This window comes from Oncorhynchus masou, chromosome 1 (assembly GCF_036934945.1).
Source record: "Oncorhynchus masou masou isolate Uvic2021 chromosome 1, UVic_Omas_1.1, whole genome shotgun sequence".
Lineage (NCBI taxonomy): Eukaryota > Metazoa > Chordata > Actinopteri > Salmoniformes > Salmonidae > Oncorhynchus > Oncorhynchus masou.
In genome coordinates, this window is record NC_088212.1 from 73,941,562 (window position 1) to 73,961,826 (window position 20,265).

Consider the following 20,265-nt stretch of genomic DNA (forward strand, 5'->3'; position numbering starts at 1 on the left):
TTCAGACCCCTTGACTTTTTCCAAATTTTGTTATGTTACAGCCTTATTCTAAAATGGATTGAAAAGCTTTCCCCCCTCATCAATCTACACACAACCCTATAATGACAAAGCAAAAACAGGTTGAGAAAGGTTTGCAAATGTATAAAACATATTTTTTTCCTGAAATATCACATTTACATAACTATTCAGACCTTTTACTCAGAACTTTGAAGCACATTTGGCAGCGATTACAGCCTCGAGTCTTCTTGGGTATGACGCTACAAGTTTGATACACCTGTATTTGGGGAGTTTCTCCCATTTTTCTCTGCAAATCCTCTCATGCTCTGTCAGGTTGGATTGGGAGCTTTGCTGCACAGCTATTTTCAGCTCTCTCCAGAAATGTTCGATCGGATTCAAGTCCGGACTCTGGCTGGGCCACTCAAGGACATTCAGAGACTTGTCCTGAAGCCACTCCTGCCTTGTCTTAGCTGTGTACTTAGGGTCATTGTCCTGTTGTAAGGTGAACCTTTGCCCCAGTCTGAGGTCCTGAGCACTCTGGAGAAGGTTGCCATCAAGCACCTCTCTGTACTTTGCTCTGTTCATCTCGATCCTGACTAGTCTCCCAGTCCCTGCCGCTGAAAAACATACCCACAGCATGATGGTGCCACCACCATGCTTCACTGTAGCGATGGTGCCAGGTTTCCTCCAGACGTGAAGCTTGACATTCAGGCAAAAGATTTCAATCTTGGTTTCATCAGACCAGAGAATCTTGTTTCTCATGGTCTGAGAGTTTTTAGGTGCCTTTTGGCAAACTCCAAGTGGCCTGTCATGTGCCTTTTACTGAGAAGTGGCTTCCGTCTGGCCGCTCTACCATAAAGGCCTGATTGGTGGGGTGCTGCAGAGATGGTTGTCCTTCTGAAAGGTTCTTCCCCCTCCACAGGGCGGCCAGCTCTAGGAAGAGTCTTGGTGGTTCCAAACTTCTTCCATTTAAGAATGATGGAGGCCTTTGTCTCAACACAATCCTGTCTCGGACCTCTACGGACAATTCCTTTGACCTCATGGCTTGGTTTTTGTTCTGACATGCACCGTCAACTGTGGGACCTTATATAGACTGTCATGAATACTCAGGGAGAAAAAGGTGTTGATTCACGCGCAGGGTGAAGCAGGTATTTATTTAGCCTTTGAAGGCAGGAATAGAGGTCACAGGCAGGCAATGGTCATACACAGGTAGGCAAACAGGCAGGTGAAACAAAACTAGGACTGAAGGCTATAACTGGTTCTCGCAAACAAGCTAGGAAGGCTTAGTAGAGTCAAAACGAACAATACCTCACAAAGGCACAAATGGAATGAACTGAACTAAACGAGGAGCTGATGAGACCAGGTGAGTAACTAACACAGGTGAAATCAATGAACAAAAATGAAAGACAGGGCTACGTTCAAGAACACAATGAAACAGGACACAAGGTTGACTAAGAAAATAAACACAGAACCTTACATAGACAGGTGTGTGGATTTCCAAATCATGTCCAATCAATTGCATTTCACACAGGTGGATTCCAATCAAGTTGTCGAAACATCTCAAGGATGATCAATGAGCTCAATTTCGAGTATCATAGCAAATGGTATGAATACTTATGTAAATATGATATTTCTGTTTTTTATTCTTAATAAATTAGCAAAACGTCTAAAAACCTGTTTTTGCTTTGTCATTATGGAGTATTGTGTGTAGATTTATGAGGTGAAAAAATAATTGAATCAGTGTTAGAATAAGGCTGTAATGTAACAAATTGTGGAAAAAGTAAAGTGGTGTGAATACTTTCCGAATGCACTGTATGGGAGATTCTGGACCAGGGCTTTCCCCCACCATCAACAAAACACTAAATGATGGAATGTCGCATCCCTCCAATAGAGTTCCAGACACGTCTATGCCAAGGCGCATTGAAGCCGTTCTGGCTCCTCGTGGTGGCCCAACGCCCTATTAAGATACTATATGTTGGTGTCTTCTTTATTTCGCCAGTTACATGTATGTTCCACAAGTCATAGGCTTATTAAAGGCTATCTTAGATTCATCAGGAAATGCTATATAATTTCTAGTTTATTCTACTGTAGGTGACGTCATTAAAGATCGTTCAGTTGAGTTTTGGAATTTGCGTGTGATGGACTGTTGTTTGGGAATGTTAATCTTCTCAAATAACAGGGCGTTAATGCTGAAATCTTTTCAACGCATTCCTTATGTGTAATTACTGTAGCTGCACCCTTGTGATGCATAACAATACTGCGCTAGATTGAAATGAATTGGATAACCATGTTTTACATTTGATTCAATCACAGCCAACCATGCACGCTTTGGTATGTCCACACCCCTTTTTCGTCGGCTAAAAGTGGCACAAAGACGCGCTGGCTTTAGGACTTTTTTACAAGTTTGGTCTTCCCCTTTAAAAGTCTGCAGCCCTAGCGGTGATCATTGGACTGAAAACTCTGCGGAGGGGAAGATGAGAATGAAATAGCTTGAACAAGAAGCCGGGATCATGGCGGCACCGCTCGGGCGGGACACTCTACCTGACCACTGGTCCTATGGAGTTTATCGAGATGGCAGGGTCTTCTTCATCAAGTGAGCATGCACTGTGATGTTTTAAATTTAAGCTGTACTGGTGAAACGGGTTAATTACGCAGTTATTCACGTTCTCCTCGTCCAGTAACAGGTGTTTTCTTTCTTTCAGTGATAAAACTCACAGCACTACTTGGCTCCATCCCCGTACGGGTGAACCTGTCAACTCTGGGCACATGATACGATCAGGTACGCGCAGGAATTAATAATACGATATTTCATGACTGCTGTGCACATTGTGCTTTAGCCTACCACATCTAGATATGTATATATTCACACAGCCCATTGTATTCATGTTTTAGATTTACCACTGGGATGGGAAGAAGGATTCTCGGACGAGGGGGCCAGCTACTTCATTAAGTGAGTGCAGCTTTATGTTGTTAATGTATGGGATGTGCGTGACTCTAACGTCCGATTCGAGCTCGAATAGCTCATAGCTGTAGGCATATTGTTGTGTCTGTAGTACGCTTGAAGGCATGAGGTCTTTTAAATGCATCAATTGCAGCGGGTTGAGAAATGATGACGTTGCAATGCAAGCCGTTACTTTCTTTCTCATGGTTACACTTACAAATACCCCAGGTGTTCATGGATACAATGTTGTACTAGGACACAACGCTCGGGTTTGCTGATTTGGTTTGTCATTTATGAATGTCACAGAGAAGCCTATTGCTTCTGACTAGCCCCATATGAGACCTTTATTAGGCTACTGGCTGAACGATATCAAATGCTGTATAGCATAGACTACTACTGACTACTAATGTTTAGTCAGGGATGTCTGCTATGTTAGGCTATTCAGGCTTTATATGATACAGTATCTTGCAATGTCATTGCCAACAGTGGCAGTCAGTGCCGCTTAAGACGACTTTTTTTCATGAGCATGGCCTTATTTCTATTACAGCATATTGGATGACTGTCATTCATATCCATTCACCCAGTTGTCACCATATTAGCTAAAGTAATGTCATAGTCAGCATAGCTAATAGAACTAACACGTTAGTAAACCCACTACAATAGCGTTACAGTGTACAGTCATTAGGCCCCACTGGCAATAAATTAGTAAAACCTAAAGCTTACCTTGACTTGGAAGAGTTCCAGTGTTGTGTTGGAAAGTCATAGCCAGCTAGCTAACATAGCATGCCTCTGTTAGAGCAGGGTGTTCTTGTAGGCTAAACTAGGTAGCTGCATTTCTCTCTTGCTTCTCTTTCATTTTGGAATGAGTTAATTTGTTCAAAACTGTTTAACTAGTGTCTTTCTCTCTCTTTGAGTCAACTACTCACCACATGTTATGCACTGCAGTACTAGCTAGATTAATTCTCTGATCCTTTGATTGGGTGGACAACATGTCAGATCATGCTGCAAGAGCTCTGATAGGTTGGAGGGCATCCTCCGGAAGTTGTCATAATTACTGTGTAAGTCTATAGAAAGGGGTGAGAACCACGAGCCTCCTAGGTTTTGTATTGAAGTCAATGTACCCAATGGAGGACGGAAGCTAGCTGTCCTCCGGCTACAGCATGGTTCTACCCTACAGAGTGCTGTTGAGTGTACTGTAGACCTTCTTTGCAAAATAATGTGTTTCAATCAATTATTTGGTGACGTGATTATATTTAGTATAGTTTTATCTAAAAAGGATAGCTTTTTAAATGTTTTAAAATTTTTCTTTTTATGAAATTCAGTGAGGAGGATGGTCTTTCCCTTCTTCCTCTGAGGAGCCTCCACTGATTGCCAACCACTAATTGTTATTTTTCTGGACCATTTTATTATGATTTATTAAGTAATTTATCTATAGTTTTGTCAAATCATAGACTAATGTCTTTCAACTTTTAGCCTAATGTATGCATCCGTTGCCTATGCTTACTTTAGGTTTCAGACAGAAATGATCCAGGCCTATTATAAACCAGCTCCTTGAAATACATTTCCTGTTATTTTGACAGAACTCCCCAAAGGTGAGATGAATGAAAATATGATTGTGTTTGACCAACATAACCTAATGCTGTATTGTTTGGAGAAAGGTCATGTTTGCATTTCTTCAGGATCTGTAGCTAAATAATATCCTACTTTTATTCTACTTTTTATTGACTTTCTTTCTATTTAGAACATCTGTGTTTGAGGAAGAGAGAGGACTGAACACACACACATACACACACACACACACACACACACACACACACACACACACACACACACACACACACACACACACACACACACACACTCTGATGGGATGTAATTGCCCATCTGTCCAACGTATACGCCTGCATGGAGTGTTTTAACATGTATATGTTTAACACAGTTTTGTATCACAAAATACTGTGATTTGATTACAGACATCACAATAGATTGACAGGCTAAATTGATGCTCAATGTTGAAGTTTCATGCCAATTAACTCTTGCTTTCTGCCCACATCATTTAGAAAATAAAGGGCAATGCCAAGCAGGACTGAAAGAAATCTATTGAAATTCAGCTCACACCCTCCAATACGCAAGACCTCCACTCTCCATTAGCTGTGTGTGTTTGTGTGTGTGGCTGAGGAAGGGGCAGGAGAGGAGCTTGTGTGTCTGTGACCATATGGTGACAGAGATGTATAGCATGATTACAGTCTTGAGGCAGCGAGAACAGGATCCCCAAAGTCACACTTTTTCTATCCAGAAAATGATTATGGCTCCCAAAAACCAATCCACCATATCTACCAGAGCATTCTGTCAGTCTTTGCCTTTCTCTTGGCTACAAACAGGCTGTGCTATATTTGTAGAAGTAACATTAAACCACTCACTCTTTCTACAGTATTTTATTTGTTTACCCAGACACTCAGTAGAGAGCCATTTGCATTATCTATGTCCTTCTGCAGTGTTTCACATCTTGTTTGTTGATGGGAATCAACTCTGTAGGCTGTGGCTGCCAGTGTGTAGCAGATGGGTCCCTGGAAGAGGGAGAAACACACAGAGTAGATAACAGACCACTCTGAAAACCAACTGATAAATTAAGCTAACAATGACTGACAAGTCTACTTTTCCTAGCCACGTGCTTATACATCTGCATTACTTGCAGTTTGGGTTTTTAGGCTGGGCTTCTGTATAGCACTTTGTGATATCTGTTGATGTGAAGAGGGCTTTATAAATACAATTGATTGATTGATACTGTAAAGCAAGTGTAGACATAGAGAATGCATGAGCAGGGGCTCCTCATTGTGAACCAATGGAAGGAGAACTCCTTCCACCATGGGTGATTTCTGGCGGGTAGCAACTCAGTCACAGAGTTTCTAAACCCAGAGGCGCAACATCGCGAGACTTTCGGGAGCGCTTGTGAAACAGACCAAACAGACCAGGCCGGGGTTTGAGAAGTCAATGGGAGAACTGAAAAATTCTTCTTAGTTGTTAATTTTCTCAAAATCTAATAGATCAACCTAGATTCGAGCCATTTTCTTCAGTAGATAAGACACATTTTCTTTTTTGTCAAAAACTTTAAATCGAAGAAGTGCCTTTGATTTGACCGCCTGCACATGCACAGTTTGGTGCAAAACGACTGTTAGAGCCGATGACGTGTTTCTACGTATGAGCTTAGCTAGCCAACGTTGCCATGACATCGCCTACAAGTGTGATCGGGGATTTCTATTGGAGAAGCAGTTTTAGCCTTCATACTGTACTGTCTTTGAATCAGTGTTTTCCATTAGCACCGGCTGTCAGCTTATTAGCCAGTTACAGAATCATTTTCAGCCGGCTACATTTTTCACTTCATTTTAACTAGGCTACTTTTCATTTAACAGTTTCAATTCGCTAGTCTGTCGAGCCCTCTCTCGCTAGAATGAACAATATGCATCTTATAGCGATCGATTGATGGGATCGGTGCCTGTCAGTCAGAAAGTAAGCAGTAACAGGGAAACTTGGCAGAGAGGAAGTGGCGAAGGGAGAGGTTTCACTGTCGCCAAAATCTGTCCAAAACAAGCCCACTGCATTTTTATGGGCTTATTTTGGACCTAAGCTTGTTGCCTGCCTTCCTGCCGTTGGGACAACTACTCCCATTGTTAGGGCAGAGTGTCACGTTCTGACCTTAGTTCTTTTGTTATGTCTTTGTTTTAGTATGGTCAGGGTGTGAGTTGGGTGGGTTGTCTATGTTTGTTTTTCTATGATTTGCTATTTCTGTGTTTGGCCTGGTATGGTTCTCAATCAGAGGCAGCTGTCAATCGTTGTCCCTGATTGAGAACCATATTTAGGTAGCCTGTTTTCTATTGTGTTTCGTGGGTGATTATTTTCTGTGTCTGTGGGTTCCACACGGAACTGTTTCGGTTGGTTATTTCACGTGTCGTTTATTGTTTTGTTTCAGTGTTCGCTTGTTTAAATAAAGAGCATGAACACGTACCACGCTGCGCATTGGTCCTCCGATCCTTACTACTCCTCCTCGTCAGAGGAAGACAAACCGTTACACGGAGACATGAGCATCTCGTCATTATATACAGATATCTGGTTGCATTCAAATTTCTTTATACAGAGGGAAGAGCGCATGATGCTTATGAATTTGCAAGTATTCAGACCCCTTCCCCTTTTTCACAATTTGTTACATTTATAGCCCTCATAAATCTACTCAAAATACTCCATAACGGCAAAGCAAAAACAGGTTTTTAGAATTGTTTAACTTATTTAATGTATTAATTTTGGATTTACATACAGTAGGGAGAACAAGTATTTGATACACTGCCGATTTTGCAGGTTTTCCTACTTACAAAGCATGTAGAGGTCTGTAATTTTGATCATAGGTACACTTCAACTTTAAGAGATGCAAATTAATTACTTAAAAATCATACAATGTGATTTTCTGGATTTTTGTTTTAAATTCCGTCTCTTACAGTTTGAAGTGTACCTATGATAAAAATTACAGACCTCTACATGCTTTGTAAGTATGAAACTGCCGATTTTGCATGTTATCAAATACTTGTTCTCCCCACTAAGTATTCATACCATTTGCTATGAGACTCGAAATTGAGCTCAGGTGCATCCTGTTTCCATTGAACATCCTTAAGTTGTTTCTACAACTTGATTGGAGTCCACCTGTGGTAAATTCAATTGATTGGACTTTATTTGGAAAGACACATACTTGTCTATATAAAGTCCCACAGTTGACAGTGCATGTCAGAGCAAAAACCAAGCCATGAGTTTGAAATAATAGCCCATAAAGCTCCGAGACAGGACTGTGTCGAGGCACAGAACATGCGAAGCGTACCAAAATATTTCTGCAGCATAGAAGATCCCCAAGAACAGTCGCCTTCCTCATTCTTAAATGGAAAATGTTTAGAACCACCAAGACTCTTCCTAGAGCTGATCGCCCGGCCAAACTGAGCAATCGAGGGAGAAGGGCCTTGGTAAGGGAGGTGACCAAGAACCCAATGTTCACTCTTCCAGAGCTCCAGAGTTCCTCTTTGGTGATGGGAGAACCTTCCAGAAGGACAACCATCTCTGCAGCAACCCACCAATCAGGACTTTATGGTAGAGTGGCCAGACGAAAGCCACTCCCCAGTAAAAGGCAAATGACAGACCGCTTAGAGTTTGACAAAAGGCACCTAAAGAACTCTCAGACCATGAGAAACAAGATTCTCCGGTCTGATGAAACCAAGATTGAACTCTTTGGCCTGAATGCCAAGCGTCACATCTGGAGGAATCCTGGCACCATCCCTACGGTGATGCATGGTGGTGGCAGCATCATGCTGTGGTTATTTTTCAGCGGCAGGGACAGGGAGACTCGTCAGCATTGAAGGAAAGATGAACAGAGCAAAGTACAGAGAGACCCTTGATTAAAACCTGCTCCTGAGCGTTCAGGACCTCAGACTAAGTTCACCTTTCAACAGGACAACAACCCTAAGCACACAGCCAAGACAATGCAAGAGTGACCCAAATCTCTGAATGTCCTTGAGTGGCTCAGCCAGAGCCCGGACTTGAACCAGATCTAAGATCTCTGGAGAGACCTGAAAATAGCTGTACAGCGACACTCCCCATCTAACCTGACAGAGTTTGAGGTGATCTGCAGAGAAGAATGGGAGAAACTCCCCAAATACTGGTGTGCCATGCTTGCCCCTGTCTGTGTGTGTACATTGTGTGAGTCTAGCCATTAGCAATGATGCTAATGAAAAACAGTCTTCTGGTAGATGGAAAGCCTTTCCCAAAAAACATTAAATGTTAACTACAAAGTTGCATACCTGGCAGAATGATATCATGATTATTTTCATCAATCCAGTTGGTATTTGTTTTGCAAACTCATCACATGTGCTACAAAACACAGCTAAACAACAACCTCTTGCTTTGTGCACACTTGAATTAAAGGGTAACTACACCCAAAAAATGTAAATGTCTCAGTTTTTTCCCAGACCTCAAAGTGGTCTCACGATGTGGTTTAAACATTGTTGTGGACTTAGAACCTCAAATGTATTTATTTATTAAAAAGTGTTTTTTTTGAGAGAGATCCTAAAAAAAAGGTGAAAAAACAAAACCTGGACAAACAAAACCTTGAATTTATTTACTCTTTTTGTTTTAATAAAATGATATAATTTGAAGAACATTATTATGGCATATATTGCAGTAAAACTGTAAGACTTTCATCTCAAAATGAGACAGATTTAATGTTCTCTTATTTAGAAAATAGTCCTGGTCATATAGGCTAAGACCTAGACAATCACCAAAACAGCTAACAATACACTGAATTCATATGTTTTCAATCATTTAAATTGTAAAGTCATGTCTTTCTACACAATACCACAAATCATTTTTTTTACAACCAGGGAGGTAAACTCAAAGTGTTCAATCATTTTCCTGTGTATTTCAAATGGAATCATGTAACAAAATAGAGCTCTTAAAAATGTTGAGCGCCTAGCTGGCTACTTTTTCTATTTGTCTGACTACTCTATGTACTTGTGGAAAACACTGGCAACTCTGTCCACAGTCATGCCCCTTTTAGTTTGCCTCACTTGCCCCAGTCAGAGAGCCTGCCATGAAGTGCTTTCTACTGCTATGGTTGTATTCTTGTTTGTGTGAATAGTTTGTTGAATGTAGGGAATTATTGGGAGCAAACAGTCTGTTCCAAGCAGCACACAGCACAAACATGAGCCTCAGTATAACACGATTGTGTTAATATTGTAATAGGAAGTTCTCCTGACTCAAAGCAGTTGTAATAATGAATTGATAACTAATGAAAGTGTTCTGTGGTTGCAGACAGATGCTTTCTAGTGCTTAGCAACACTGGTGTGGATGGGTGGATGCCCATTCAAGTCTGGTGTGTTCCTCAGTAGTCTCAGACAGACTCAGTCTGATGGGACCGTGGGAGTATAGCTCATTCAGCACAGCACACACCTACCTGTATGTAAGGCACTAATATCCATGTCCTCCCATCTGCCAACTAAACAGCCCAGTGCAAGATAGATTGAGATTGTCTGTGCCACTGTCTTTCTCCCTGTGTTGCATTGGAAATGTGTTGCTCTGAGATGGAGGACTCATAACACAGACAATGCAACGCACCTTATGTAAACACTATAGAAACGACTGAGGCAGGAAGCTGGCATTCAGACATGTGAGTTTATAAAAGGGCAAAGGAAAAAATGATTGCAGAAATTTGTTATAGCTGACACTTAGATTGTGTGCTGCATGAAGGGAGTCATTGTGCCCGTCTCTCTGGCCGCTGAGAAAAGAGAACAACAGGCCAACCCGGAGATCTATGATGGCCCAAATGTCAGCCTGGCTGTAAAATCAATTGGTTATTTGTTGCTGAAATGACTTGATGGAAGCAAGGATCCTGTTTTGGTCTTCTCTGGCACTAGCTGGACATTGTGTCTTTGTCATTGTGCTGTTTTAACATTGGTGGGTTAGGTAACAGCAGACGACAGGGACAGGCCAAGCCACGACTGTCCTACAACCCTCTTCTCACATTAGAATTCACATAAAGTATCGCTGTGGTTTCAACACAATTCAAACTTGACACACTCTTCCCAAGTTCAGAACGGAAAAAGTGTTCTCTTTGTCCCACTCTACTGCTACTTTACCTAAGGTTAAAATCAGTTAGTTACTGCAGTGTAGTTGCATGTAATTACACCAGGACCGGAACTGTAGATTCAAAGTAATTACATGTGTGTTCATGTCTTGGAAGAGCCAATGAGAGATGTTGAGTTTGTCCTTGTGATGTGCTTGGCCTCTTTATTATGCCTCATTGGGGAATCATTCATTTCTGCTGATGTGGCTTCTGTTATTTCCACCTAATGGTGGGCTCTTCAATACTTCACAGTGGACCGGCCACATCAGAGCTTTATTTGATTTACTGCCATCTTGGACGGCGCCAGGTTTTTCTACGTTTGTCCCATGTGTCTTTAAGGTAATTATGGGCGAGTCGTTGAATGCATAACCCACCTGCCTGCCTGGTCACCCTCGCACTCAGCTAATTAAACACTATGAGTGGAGGCATGGGCTGGTTAATTAATCAAACCTCCAGTCTCTCAGAAATATGACAGTCAACTGTGAAGTCAAGCTTTATATGACTGATAGCTCCTGTCAAAAAGCGAAACTTTTTTTAAACCAAAGTCATATTAACTCCATGACTGACAGATGTGGTTGAGGTTTCATCCAAACAGGAGCACTTTAGGTTGAAGTCTCCCATAATCATTGGATGGAGCTGTCTGTATAGGTTTTTGGGGTCCCCCCCTTCCCTCCTCCCCCCTGCTGTCCATGGAGCATGCTGTGACAGGCTGAGCGGAATCCAAGTCCACATGGCGCTGCCGTGACAACGGTCTGCTGGTTGTGTAGCAGGTTGCTGGTGGAAACCAGCGGAGCTAGAGTACAAAGAAGGGATTGTTGAGACGGGCAGCGCGGTCGTAGTAAAACTCACATTAATTTACATGTAGGTCAGTGGAGGAATGGAGGTCTGCCTACTGCTCTCTAACATGGTGGGTTAGTTAGATAACCTCTCCTGTCTCAGATTGGACCAGGGCACTTAAGCTGTTACTTTAATCTGGCACTATATTAATGACTTGCATTTCTTTAGAATTCTTTCTACTCAGACTGAGAGAGGTATTTATTTTGATAAAATCTACACCGAAGAAATTAATGTTTCAATTGGTTTTAAGTAGCTACACTAGAGCCTGTGAAATGGTTTTCCCAGTTTCCCCCCCAGAAAATGTATAGCTGGAACAGTCAATGCTTTGGGAAAAGTGCAGCTCTATAGCTCCTCAAGGGGAGAAATGATACAATTGAGGTACAATGGTGTCCTGTTGGGACAATGTTGCTATTGTTGTTTGGGGTTTGCAAACCTGCGGGACTGACAGGGGGAAGTGTACGATATCCATATAGACCCACACAGACTCCCTCTCTTCTATATCCCTCCACTTTTGTCCTTAATAAGAAATGATGGTTCCATCAATCTTTTATTATTTATCTCAAATCTCTGTGCTTATTTGCCACCTCCCTCCAGTCTTCTAATTGGTATGGTCTGTTCTGTGTTACAATGGCACTCTAGGAAGAATTAGTAAATTAGCCATAAAATGTAGCAGAAGTGAAGGAAACCACTTTAAATGGAGATTAAAGGCAGCTCAATTTCCCTACAGGCATTCTAGGCTCCACTAATAAAGCATTCTCTTTCTGCATACAGCAAATCCACGCTTCACCGGTACAGAGATCCAAGTTTCCAAGTGAAGGAAGGCTACAAACTAATGTCACAATGCTTTAGTTGACCTTTGGCCTCAGCATACCAACATCCCCTTGTTCTGAAGGAACATGTGTTTGAATGGTAATGATCATCTCCGTCATTGCAGATGACAAGGTTAATCTGCTCAGCAAACCTAGTCAAGTGGAGCAAATTCAAATGTTTTTGGCGGTTACACCAGTACTTGTATTCAACTCTTTGAGTGCTTTTGAAACTGCCAAAAATACCTTTGATATTCAGTGCTGACTTTCAAACTGCCACAGAAAGTGGAAGAACTTTAGCAGTTTTTTTAAACTTCTCTATTTTCGCTGGGGCTGCTTGACCCTAGTGGATCGTTTTTTTTAAATGTTTTTTTTTTACAGACTTCCTTTTTTAAAGTGTATCTCCAACTGTTCCTTTCATCCTGGTGACACAGTAAGAAAAGGAGTCGTGTTGAGTCTTTCTGGAAGGTAAATCTAAGAAAACACACTTCCTCTTTTATTCTTACAGCAACGTGTTGACGGCTGTCATTTCTGTCTTTGTTATGACAGTGTTGGCAGGTGTGGTGTGCTTTCTAGGGAAGCCTATATTCACCACAGACACTAAATGCACTTTCATTACTTCAATCATTATGGCTTCATTATAAGTTCAATTGACCTCCCAGAACTAAGTCCTGATTCCCTCAGGTGGATGTACTGTAGGTAAGATGGTCTGGACAGTATTGAATTTGTCCATTAATATCATGTTTGCTTCAAGGACTATGGAATTAGATGGGAATTGATTGAAATTCAGATATTTCTGTGTCAAGTGGCAGAGGGAGAGATGACGGGGGAGTGATAAGAAGCATGCCACTGAATACCAATCAGACAGACCTCCCTGTATCAGCCCCAGCCGCAGCCAAGCTGCTCTCAATGCAGTAGACTGGAGGTGGGTTTAACTGCTGTTATCCCATTGAAACCAATATAAAACTCCATTCAAAGAGCTGTTCATCTTCTCTCATATGTAGAAAGATTGACCACAGAGTAAATATCCTCTTTCTCTTTCTGTGAAGGTATTTTATTCCAGGTTATATGAAGCAGTATGCCCCCTTGGGATTTGGGCCAATAATCTACAGTTTTCATAGTCTTTTCTCTGGCTAGTCTGAAACTATACTGCTACCCACTCTTACATCCCGGTAGTGGTGTTTCGAGGTTTCATGCTGAGAAGTGGAATTCCACAGTTCCCACTGCTCAACCCTGTGGCTGTTTCATTCAGCCCAGGGCATCTATGGGCGGTCAGACTGCAGGGTGGCTTAAAGCTGTCTTTTCCATTTGTTTCCAAGTACACAAACATCTCTATGCATTGGCTATATTGGCCACAAAGAATCCTCATGCCCTGTCTCTTACACTTTAGCATGTTGAGATGATGTTGAGATGAGATGTGCTGTCTGTCTGATCCAGTGTGTAAATAACAGTCCTTGTCCTACTCCTCTCTCAGCTGTTTGTTCAGACCATGCTGTGACCTTCACCTGCCATTAGTGATTCTGGGAGGGTTTAGTCTCCTCTCTTTGTCTAGCCCCCCCAGTGTGTATGTCAAGCTCTCCAAACACTCTGGAATCGCTCCTTGTCATGCTGAAGGCTGTAATCAGTGAATGACCGGGCTCTTCTGCATTGTGTGTCAACCTCCATTCACCTGCATGCTACTCACCACCATGGCATCAGCAGCATTACCAGGCAGTCACTTTTCCACCCCAAATACATACTTGGATTTGTTAGGTGATAGAGTATTTCATCATTCAACTAAATCATAATCAAACAAATACGTCTCTTGCGTAGCCGTTCAACTTTCACGTAATGCTGTTGAAAACTCGGAAGCACTTTGACAGTCCGTGTGTGGGCTGAACTGACAGCTCTAGCGTTGTGTGTGATGTGTGTGTGATGTGCCGAGAGGAGAGGCAGGATAGTCATGCCCTCCTGTGTTCTGGCCCTCTCTCCCTGGCTCTCTCCCTCCCTGATGTTTGGAGAATGAGGGTGTAATGATTATTCAGAATTTTTGGATGCAGTAGGCAGAGTCTGTGGCAGGGCCCTTTGCCGTGACAAGACTTTTGAATGATTTCCTGTTTTGACAGAAGCTGTTTGCAGTGGAGCTGCAGCAGAGGTACAGGGGCTATAGTGCTCTCCTCTCTGAGAATAGTCTACCTGCTGCAGAATGAATCCATTTATCCTGTGGAAGTGGGAGAGGAAACAATGTGTTAGCTTAACACTGCCCCTGAGCACGTAGTCTGTCTGGAGTTATTGAAGATGCCAGGATCCATTCTAAAATAAATGACAATGTCAAATAGGGGGTGCTTATATCTCAGCAAAAAAAGAAACGTCCCTTTTTCAGGACCCTGTCTTTCAAAGATAATTCGTAAAAATCCAAATAACTTTGTATATCTTCATTGTAAAGGGTTTAAACACTGTTCAATGAACCATAAACAATTAATGAACATGCACCTGTGGAACGATTGTTAAGACACTAACAGCTTACAGACGGTAGGCAATTAAGGTCACAGTTATGAAAACTTAGGACACTAAAGAGGCCTTTCTACTGACTCTGAAAAACACTAAAAGGAAGATGCCCAGGGTCCCTGCTCATCTGCGTGAACATGCCGTAAGGCATGCTGCAAGGAGGCATGAGGACTGCAGATGTGGCCAGGACAAAAAATTGCAATGTCCGTACTGTAAGACGATTAAGACAGCGCTACAGGGAGACAGACAGCGGACAGTTGATCGTCCTCACAGTGGCAGACCACATGTAACAACACCTGCACAGGATCGGTACATCCGAACATCACACCTGCGGGACAGGTACAGGATGGCAACAACAACTGCCCGAGTTACACCAGGAACGCACAATCTCTCCATCAGTGCTCAGACTGTCCGCAATAGGCGAGAGGGAGGTGAGAGAGGCTGGACTGAGGGCTTGTAGGCCTGTTGTAAGGCAGGTTCTCACCAGACGTTACCGGCAACAATGTTGCCTATGGGCACAAACCCACCGTCGCTGGAGCAGACAGGACTGGCAAAAGGTGCTCTTCACTGACAAGTCGCGGTTATGTCTCACCATGGGTGATGGTCGGATTCGCGTTTATCATCAAAGGAATGAGTGTTGGACCGAGGCCTGTACTCTGGAGCGGGATCGATTTGGAGGTGGAGGGTCCGCCATGGTCTGGGACGGTGTGTTACAGCTTCATCGGACTGAGCTTGTTGTCATTGCAGGCAATCTCAACGCTGTTGCTTTACAGGGAAAACCTCCTCCTCCCTCATGTGGTACCCTTCCTGCAGGCTCATCCTAACATGACCCTTCAGCATGACAATGCCACCAGCCATACTGCTCATTCTGTGCATGATTTCCTGCAAGACAGGATAATCAGTGTTCCGCCATGGCCAGCGAAGAGCCCGGATCTCAATCCCATTGAGCACGCCTGGGACCTGTTGGATCGGAGGGTGAGGGTTAGGGCCATTCCCCCAGAAATGTCTGGGAACTTGCAGGTGCCTTGGTGGAAGAGTGGGGTAACATCCCACAGCAAGAACTGGCAAATCTGGTGCAGTCCATGAGGAGGAGATGCACTGCAGTACTTAATGCAGCTGGTGGCCACACCAGATACTGACAGTTACTTTTGATTTTGACCCCCCCCTTTGTTCAGGGACACATTATTCCATTTCTGTTAGTCACATGTCTGTGGAACTTGTTCAGTTTATGTCTCAGTTGTTGAATCTTGTTATGTTCATAGAAATATGTACAGTTAAGTTTTTGAGAATAAACGCAGTTGACAGTGAGAGGACGTTTCTTTTTTTGCTGAGTTTATTTGTCCTGTTTTACTGCATGTACAAGTGGAGTAATTAGGGTTACGTGTCTTGCTCAAGGGCAGATTATTAACAGGTTAAAGTTAATACTAGTAAATAATAGATGGGTTTTTTGAAGTGCTTTTCAAGGAGCCACAGATGTTTTGTTTACTTATACTGTAAGGCTGTTTTGTCATTAGTCACAAATACACTGGTGTCATGTCTAAATGCCCATCCAGGTCTCCAGTTTCCACATTCATCTTGTCCTAACCTGTGTAATGGTTTGAACAGCCACTCAAGGCTTTAGGAACACAGCTGTCATGTCAATGTCATGTTCGTGGTGACAGATTAGGGTGATGGCAGTTTAAGAAAATAGACAGGGTTGGGGGTATAACACTGCACTGAATGAAAGGGAGTAAGACAAAGAGTGGATTCAGAGGCTGATACAGTGGGTGGCTATGTACTGCAGAGCTGGGAAACAGGCATTCCATCACTCACCAAACTGACATTTGATCTGTTTAACTCTGGAGACTGCAATGAATACATTAACAGTTGTCAGGGCAGAGATGAGACAATCTTCTTCCTGTGGTGAGCTACATTATAGAGGATGGGCCAGTCATGGTCCAGACGGTCAGAGACAGAGCAGGGTGGCCAGCAGCAGGGCTGCAGAGGAGAGGCTAGTGGATCCAGGATGGGAACCTGCTGCAGCTGCATACCTCTTGGTCAGGAGGCTAAATGCCTGGCTGAACATGAACAAGAGGCTGCCGGACAAGACAGGGAGGAGACCATAGAAGAAGAAAAAGACACGGAGGAGACTATAGAAGAAGCCCGGGAGGAAACAATAGAAGAAGAAGGTGCAAGGTAATGCCTCAGAAGATTTGTTGGCAAAAGATATTATGATAGATGATAACACCTTGAAAATGTCTACACTTTTATTGTAGGCTGAAAGTTTAAGCACTGACACACACTGAGTCTACAAAACATTAAGAACACCGTCTCTTTCCATGATATAGACTGACCAGCTGAATCCAGGTGAAAGCCTAGATCCCTTATTGATGTGACTTGTTAAATCCACTTCAATCAGTGTAGATGATGCTTTATATAGATGCTTTATCTTGGCCAGGTCGCAGTTGTAAATGAGAACTTGTTCTCAACTAGCCTACCTGGTTAAATAAAGGTGAAATAAAACATTTTTTTTAAATGAAAGGGAGACAATTGAGACATGGATTGTGTATGTGTGCCATTCAGAGGTTGAATGGGCAAGATAAAAAATATTTACATGCCTTTGAACAGGGTATGGTAGTAGGTGCCAGGTGCACCGGTTTGTGTCAAGAACTGCAACACTGCTGGGTTTTTCACATTCAACAGTTTCCTGTGTGTATCAAGAATGGTCCACCACCCAAAGGACATCCAGCCAACTTGACACAACTGTGGGAAGGATTGGAGTCAACATGGGCCAGCATTCCTATGGAACACCTTTGACACCTTGTAGAGTCCATGCCCCGTCGAATTGAGGCTGTTCTGAGTGCAAAAATGGAATTCAATATTAGGAAGGTGTTCCTAATGTTTGGTATACTTATTGTATTTGCATGTGCAGTATCTCTTGGGAAGGAAGTTGGCTGAGGGAGAAACAGCCGAGGTGGATAATAGTTTATGAGTTGTGGATTGCTTGTGGTTTGTCTCTTGTCATTTGTTTCTCTCTTCATGAGGCAGAGGGAGGATCCTGTGCACCTCAGAGTTGTTTCCCATGCCCCTCTGGAGGGAAAACACTGGGTCTGTTCCTACTGATTAAGTTCACATGACAGCAGCTCCTCGGCTGCCTGCCTGCCTGCCGCATTCTGTCAGACACTGGGAGTGGAGACACTGCAGAAATATGCTGCAGGTTTCCCTCATTTCTCAGACAGGAAAAGTTTTGATTGGCACAGAGGGAGGAATGAGCAAGTGCTTATTAACAAGAGAAAGTCAGTGAGCCCCCATGCAGAATTCCCAGTGTTTGGTTTGGAAGTGTGGGATTGACTGGAATCTCCCGATGGGCGTCCAAGCTCCTCTGTTTTGTAAATGGAAATTCTGGCGCTGAGATTTTCACTCTCCCAACCGAGCTCCGTGGAACACTGAACATCCCTTCTGCATGCTTCATGGATTTAAGTTTAATTTGCAAAATGTTCCGACGTTTGTGTGTTGTATTGTCTCTGTTCTGTGGTGTCTATTATTTTCCTTTTGTGCCAGTTCTTGTCCTTTTAATGGCTTGATTTGATAACCGTGAAAGACATGGGCAGCATTTTCCATGAATTTGTCTTAGCTGTTAAATCCTAGACATTTGTCACACTATGGAAATAATTATTCTATATTGCATTTATTACTGGGCAAGTTTGGGATTCCTCAAATTCTCTGTCAAGTGTAGGAGTGTGTTTCTCAGTTTGTAGTGTAAATCAACGGATCTGATGCTATAGACCTTCTATATGTGTGTCATCACACTGGGGACGTCATCCAACCTGAAAATATCCCTCAAATGATCCTCCAGCTCGAGCCCATCATGCCTGGTGCTTTGCCTCTGACAGGGCTTTAGAGGTTCAGTCCTAGCTGGTGCTTTGCCTCTGACAGGGCTTGAAAGGTTCAGTCCTAGCTGGTGCTTTGCCTCTGACAGGGCTTGAGAGGTTCAGTCCTAGCTGGTGCTTTGCCTCTGACAGGGCTTGAGAGGTTCAGTCCTAGCTGGTGCTTTGCCTCTGACGGGGCTTGAGAGGTTCAGTCCTAGCTGGTGCTTTGCCTCTGACGGGGCTTGAGAGGTTCAGTCCTAGCTGGTGCTTTGCCTCTGACGGGGCTTGAGAGGTTCAGTCCTAGCTGGTGCTTTGCCTCTGACAGGGCTTGAGAGGTTCAGTCCTAGCTGGTGCTTTGCCTCTGACGGGGCTTGAGAGGTTCAGTCCTAGCTGGTGCTTTGCCTCTGACGGGGCTTGAGAGGTTCAGTCCTAGCTGGTGCTTTGCCTCTGACGGGGCTTGAGAGGTTCAGTCCTAGCTGGTGCTTTGCCTCTGACAGGGCTTGAGAGGTTCAGTCCTAGCTGGTGCTTTGCCTCTGACAGGGTACGGATCGCCTCCAGTAAACGTGAAATCATAGAGTTTATAGGATCATAGTCTGTACCAGTTAGTGACTGTGGATTTTGTGATTGAATATTGCTATTCACATTAACAGATTATTGAGTGTGAAAACCGCCAAAATGGAAAGCTCTATCTGCTGTATGCCACTGAAAGCAGATCTGGAGCAATTTCATTTACTGCAGCAGTTATTGAACACATCGACCACATGGGAGTGTGAGGACTTTCATTTGGTCCATTGTGCAAAGATGCAAAACTAATTGTTTGTTCATGATCGAATGGATTCTCCCCCTATCCACTGTAAAGTGGGTTGGCTATGCTTTGTGCTAGCTGCATTAGGTCAACTGTATATTGTCCATACAGTAACCCTGTGGCTGTTGTGAGAAGTGTAGAGGGAGATGAATGACACTGAGTACAGATGGTAGACACGGTAGACACATATGGCTGACTAAAGTAACACATTGGGGGCTGTCCCGTCCCAGGCTGTTGTGGCACGTCAAACAGTAATGGCTCTATTGATTTCTACTATTTATGTGTCTAATTATGGCTGGGCAGTGGTTAGTTGTCTTTAGCTGCCCGACCGTGGCCCCCAGTTATAACTCTGTGGCTCCTCAATTCACTGAGGCATGAGTGATCAGAGGACAAATAGCCCAGGGCTTTGGGCATGGCAGTGCCTCAGGACATTAAAGACTGGTGAAATATCTGTAGAGGGAGAGAAAAGTCATCTCTGTCTGAATGAATCATCCTCTGGCCACTGGAGTGTGTGTGTGTGTGTGTGTGTGTGTGTGTGTGTGCCTGGGGTGTGGGTGTGTGTGCGTTCGTGCGTGTGTTCGTGCATGTGTAATGTGGAACATGGTCAGATAGGTTGAACTATGGTTATTCTCAGATCAACCACTAGGTATTGCTGTTGAATCTTCTTCAACCACTCTTGACTTTCACCTCACCTCTCACACCACATCACAACTGAGGTCAGTCGTCCCTGGCAACCAGCCTTCACAGATGAACTGTCATTTACATAGATCAGTATTGGAACATGTTCATTTCATAACATATTCCTGTTCACTGCTCTTTTCTCACATTTTATCAAGGTGATATCTCTAGTCACCATTCCATACTCAAAAGTAAATGGCTAATTTTGGGGTAGT

At 43.2% G+C, this 20,265-nt stretch overlaps 1 protein-coding gene across 5 annotated transcripts in view; it reads left to right on the forward strand.

Moving 5' to 3' along the window:
• The first annotated feature begins 2,468 nt into the window (after window positions 1-2,468).
• The window catches only part of LOC135550437 (pleckstrin homology domain-containing family A member 7-like), a 140,958-nt gene continuing 123,161 nt past the window's right edge, over window positions 2,469-20,265 (forward strand). For all 5 annotated transcript variants that reach the window (XM_064981234.1, XM_064981242.1, XM_064981247.1 and 2 more), the window contains exons 1-3: window positions 2,469-2,590; window positions 2,700-2,776; window positions 2,890-2,947. In XM_064981234.1, the coding sequence (XP_064837306.1) occupies window positions 2,508-2,590; window positions 2,700-2,776; window positions 2,890-2,947 (218 nt within the window). In that variant the 5' untranslated portion in view covers window positions 2,469-2,507. The remainder of the gene's footprint in view (window positions 2,591-2,699; window positions 2,777-2,889; window positions 2,948-20,265) is intronic.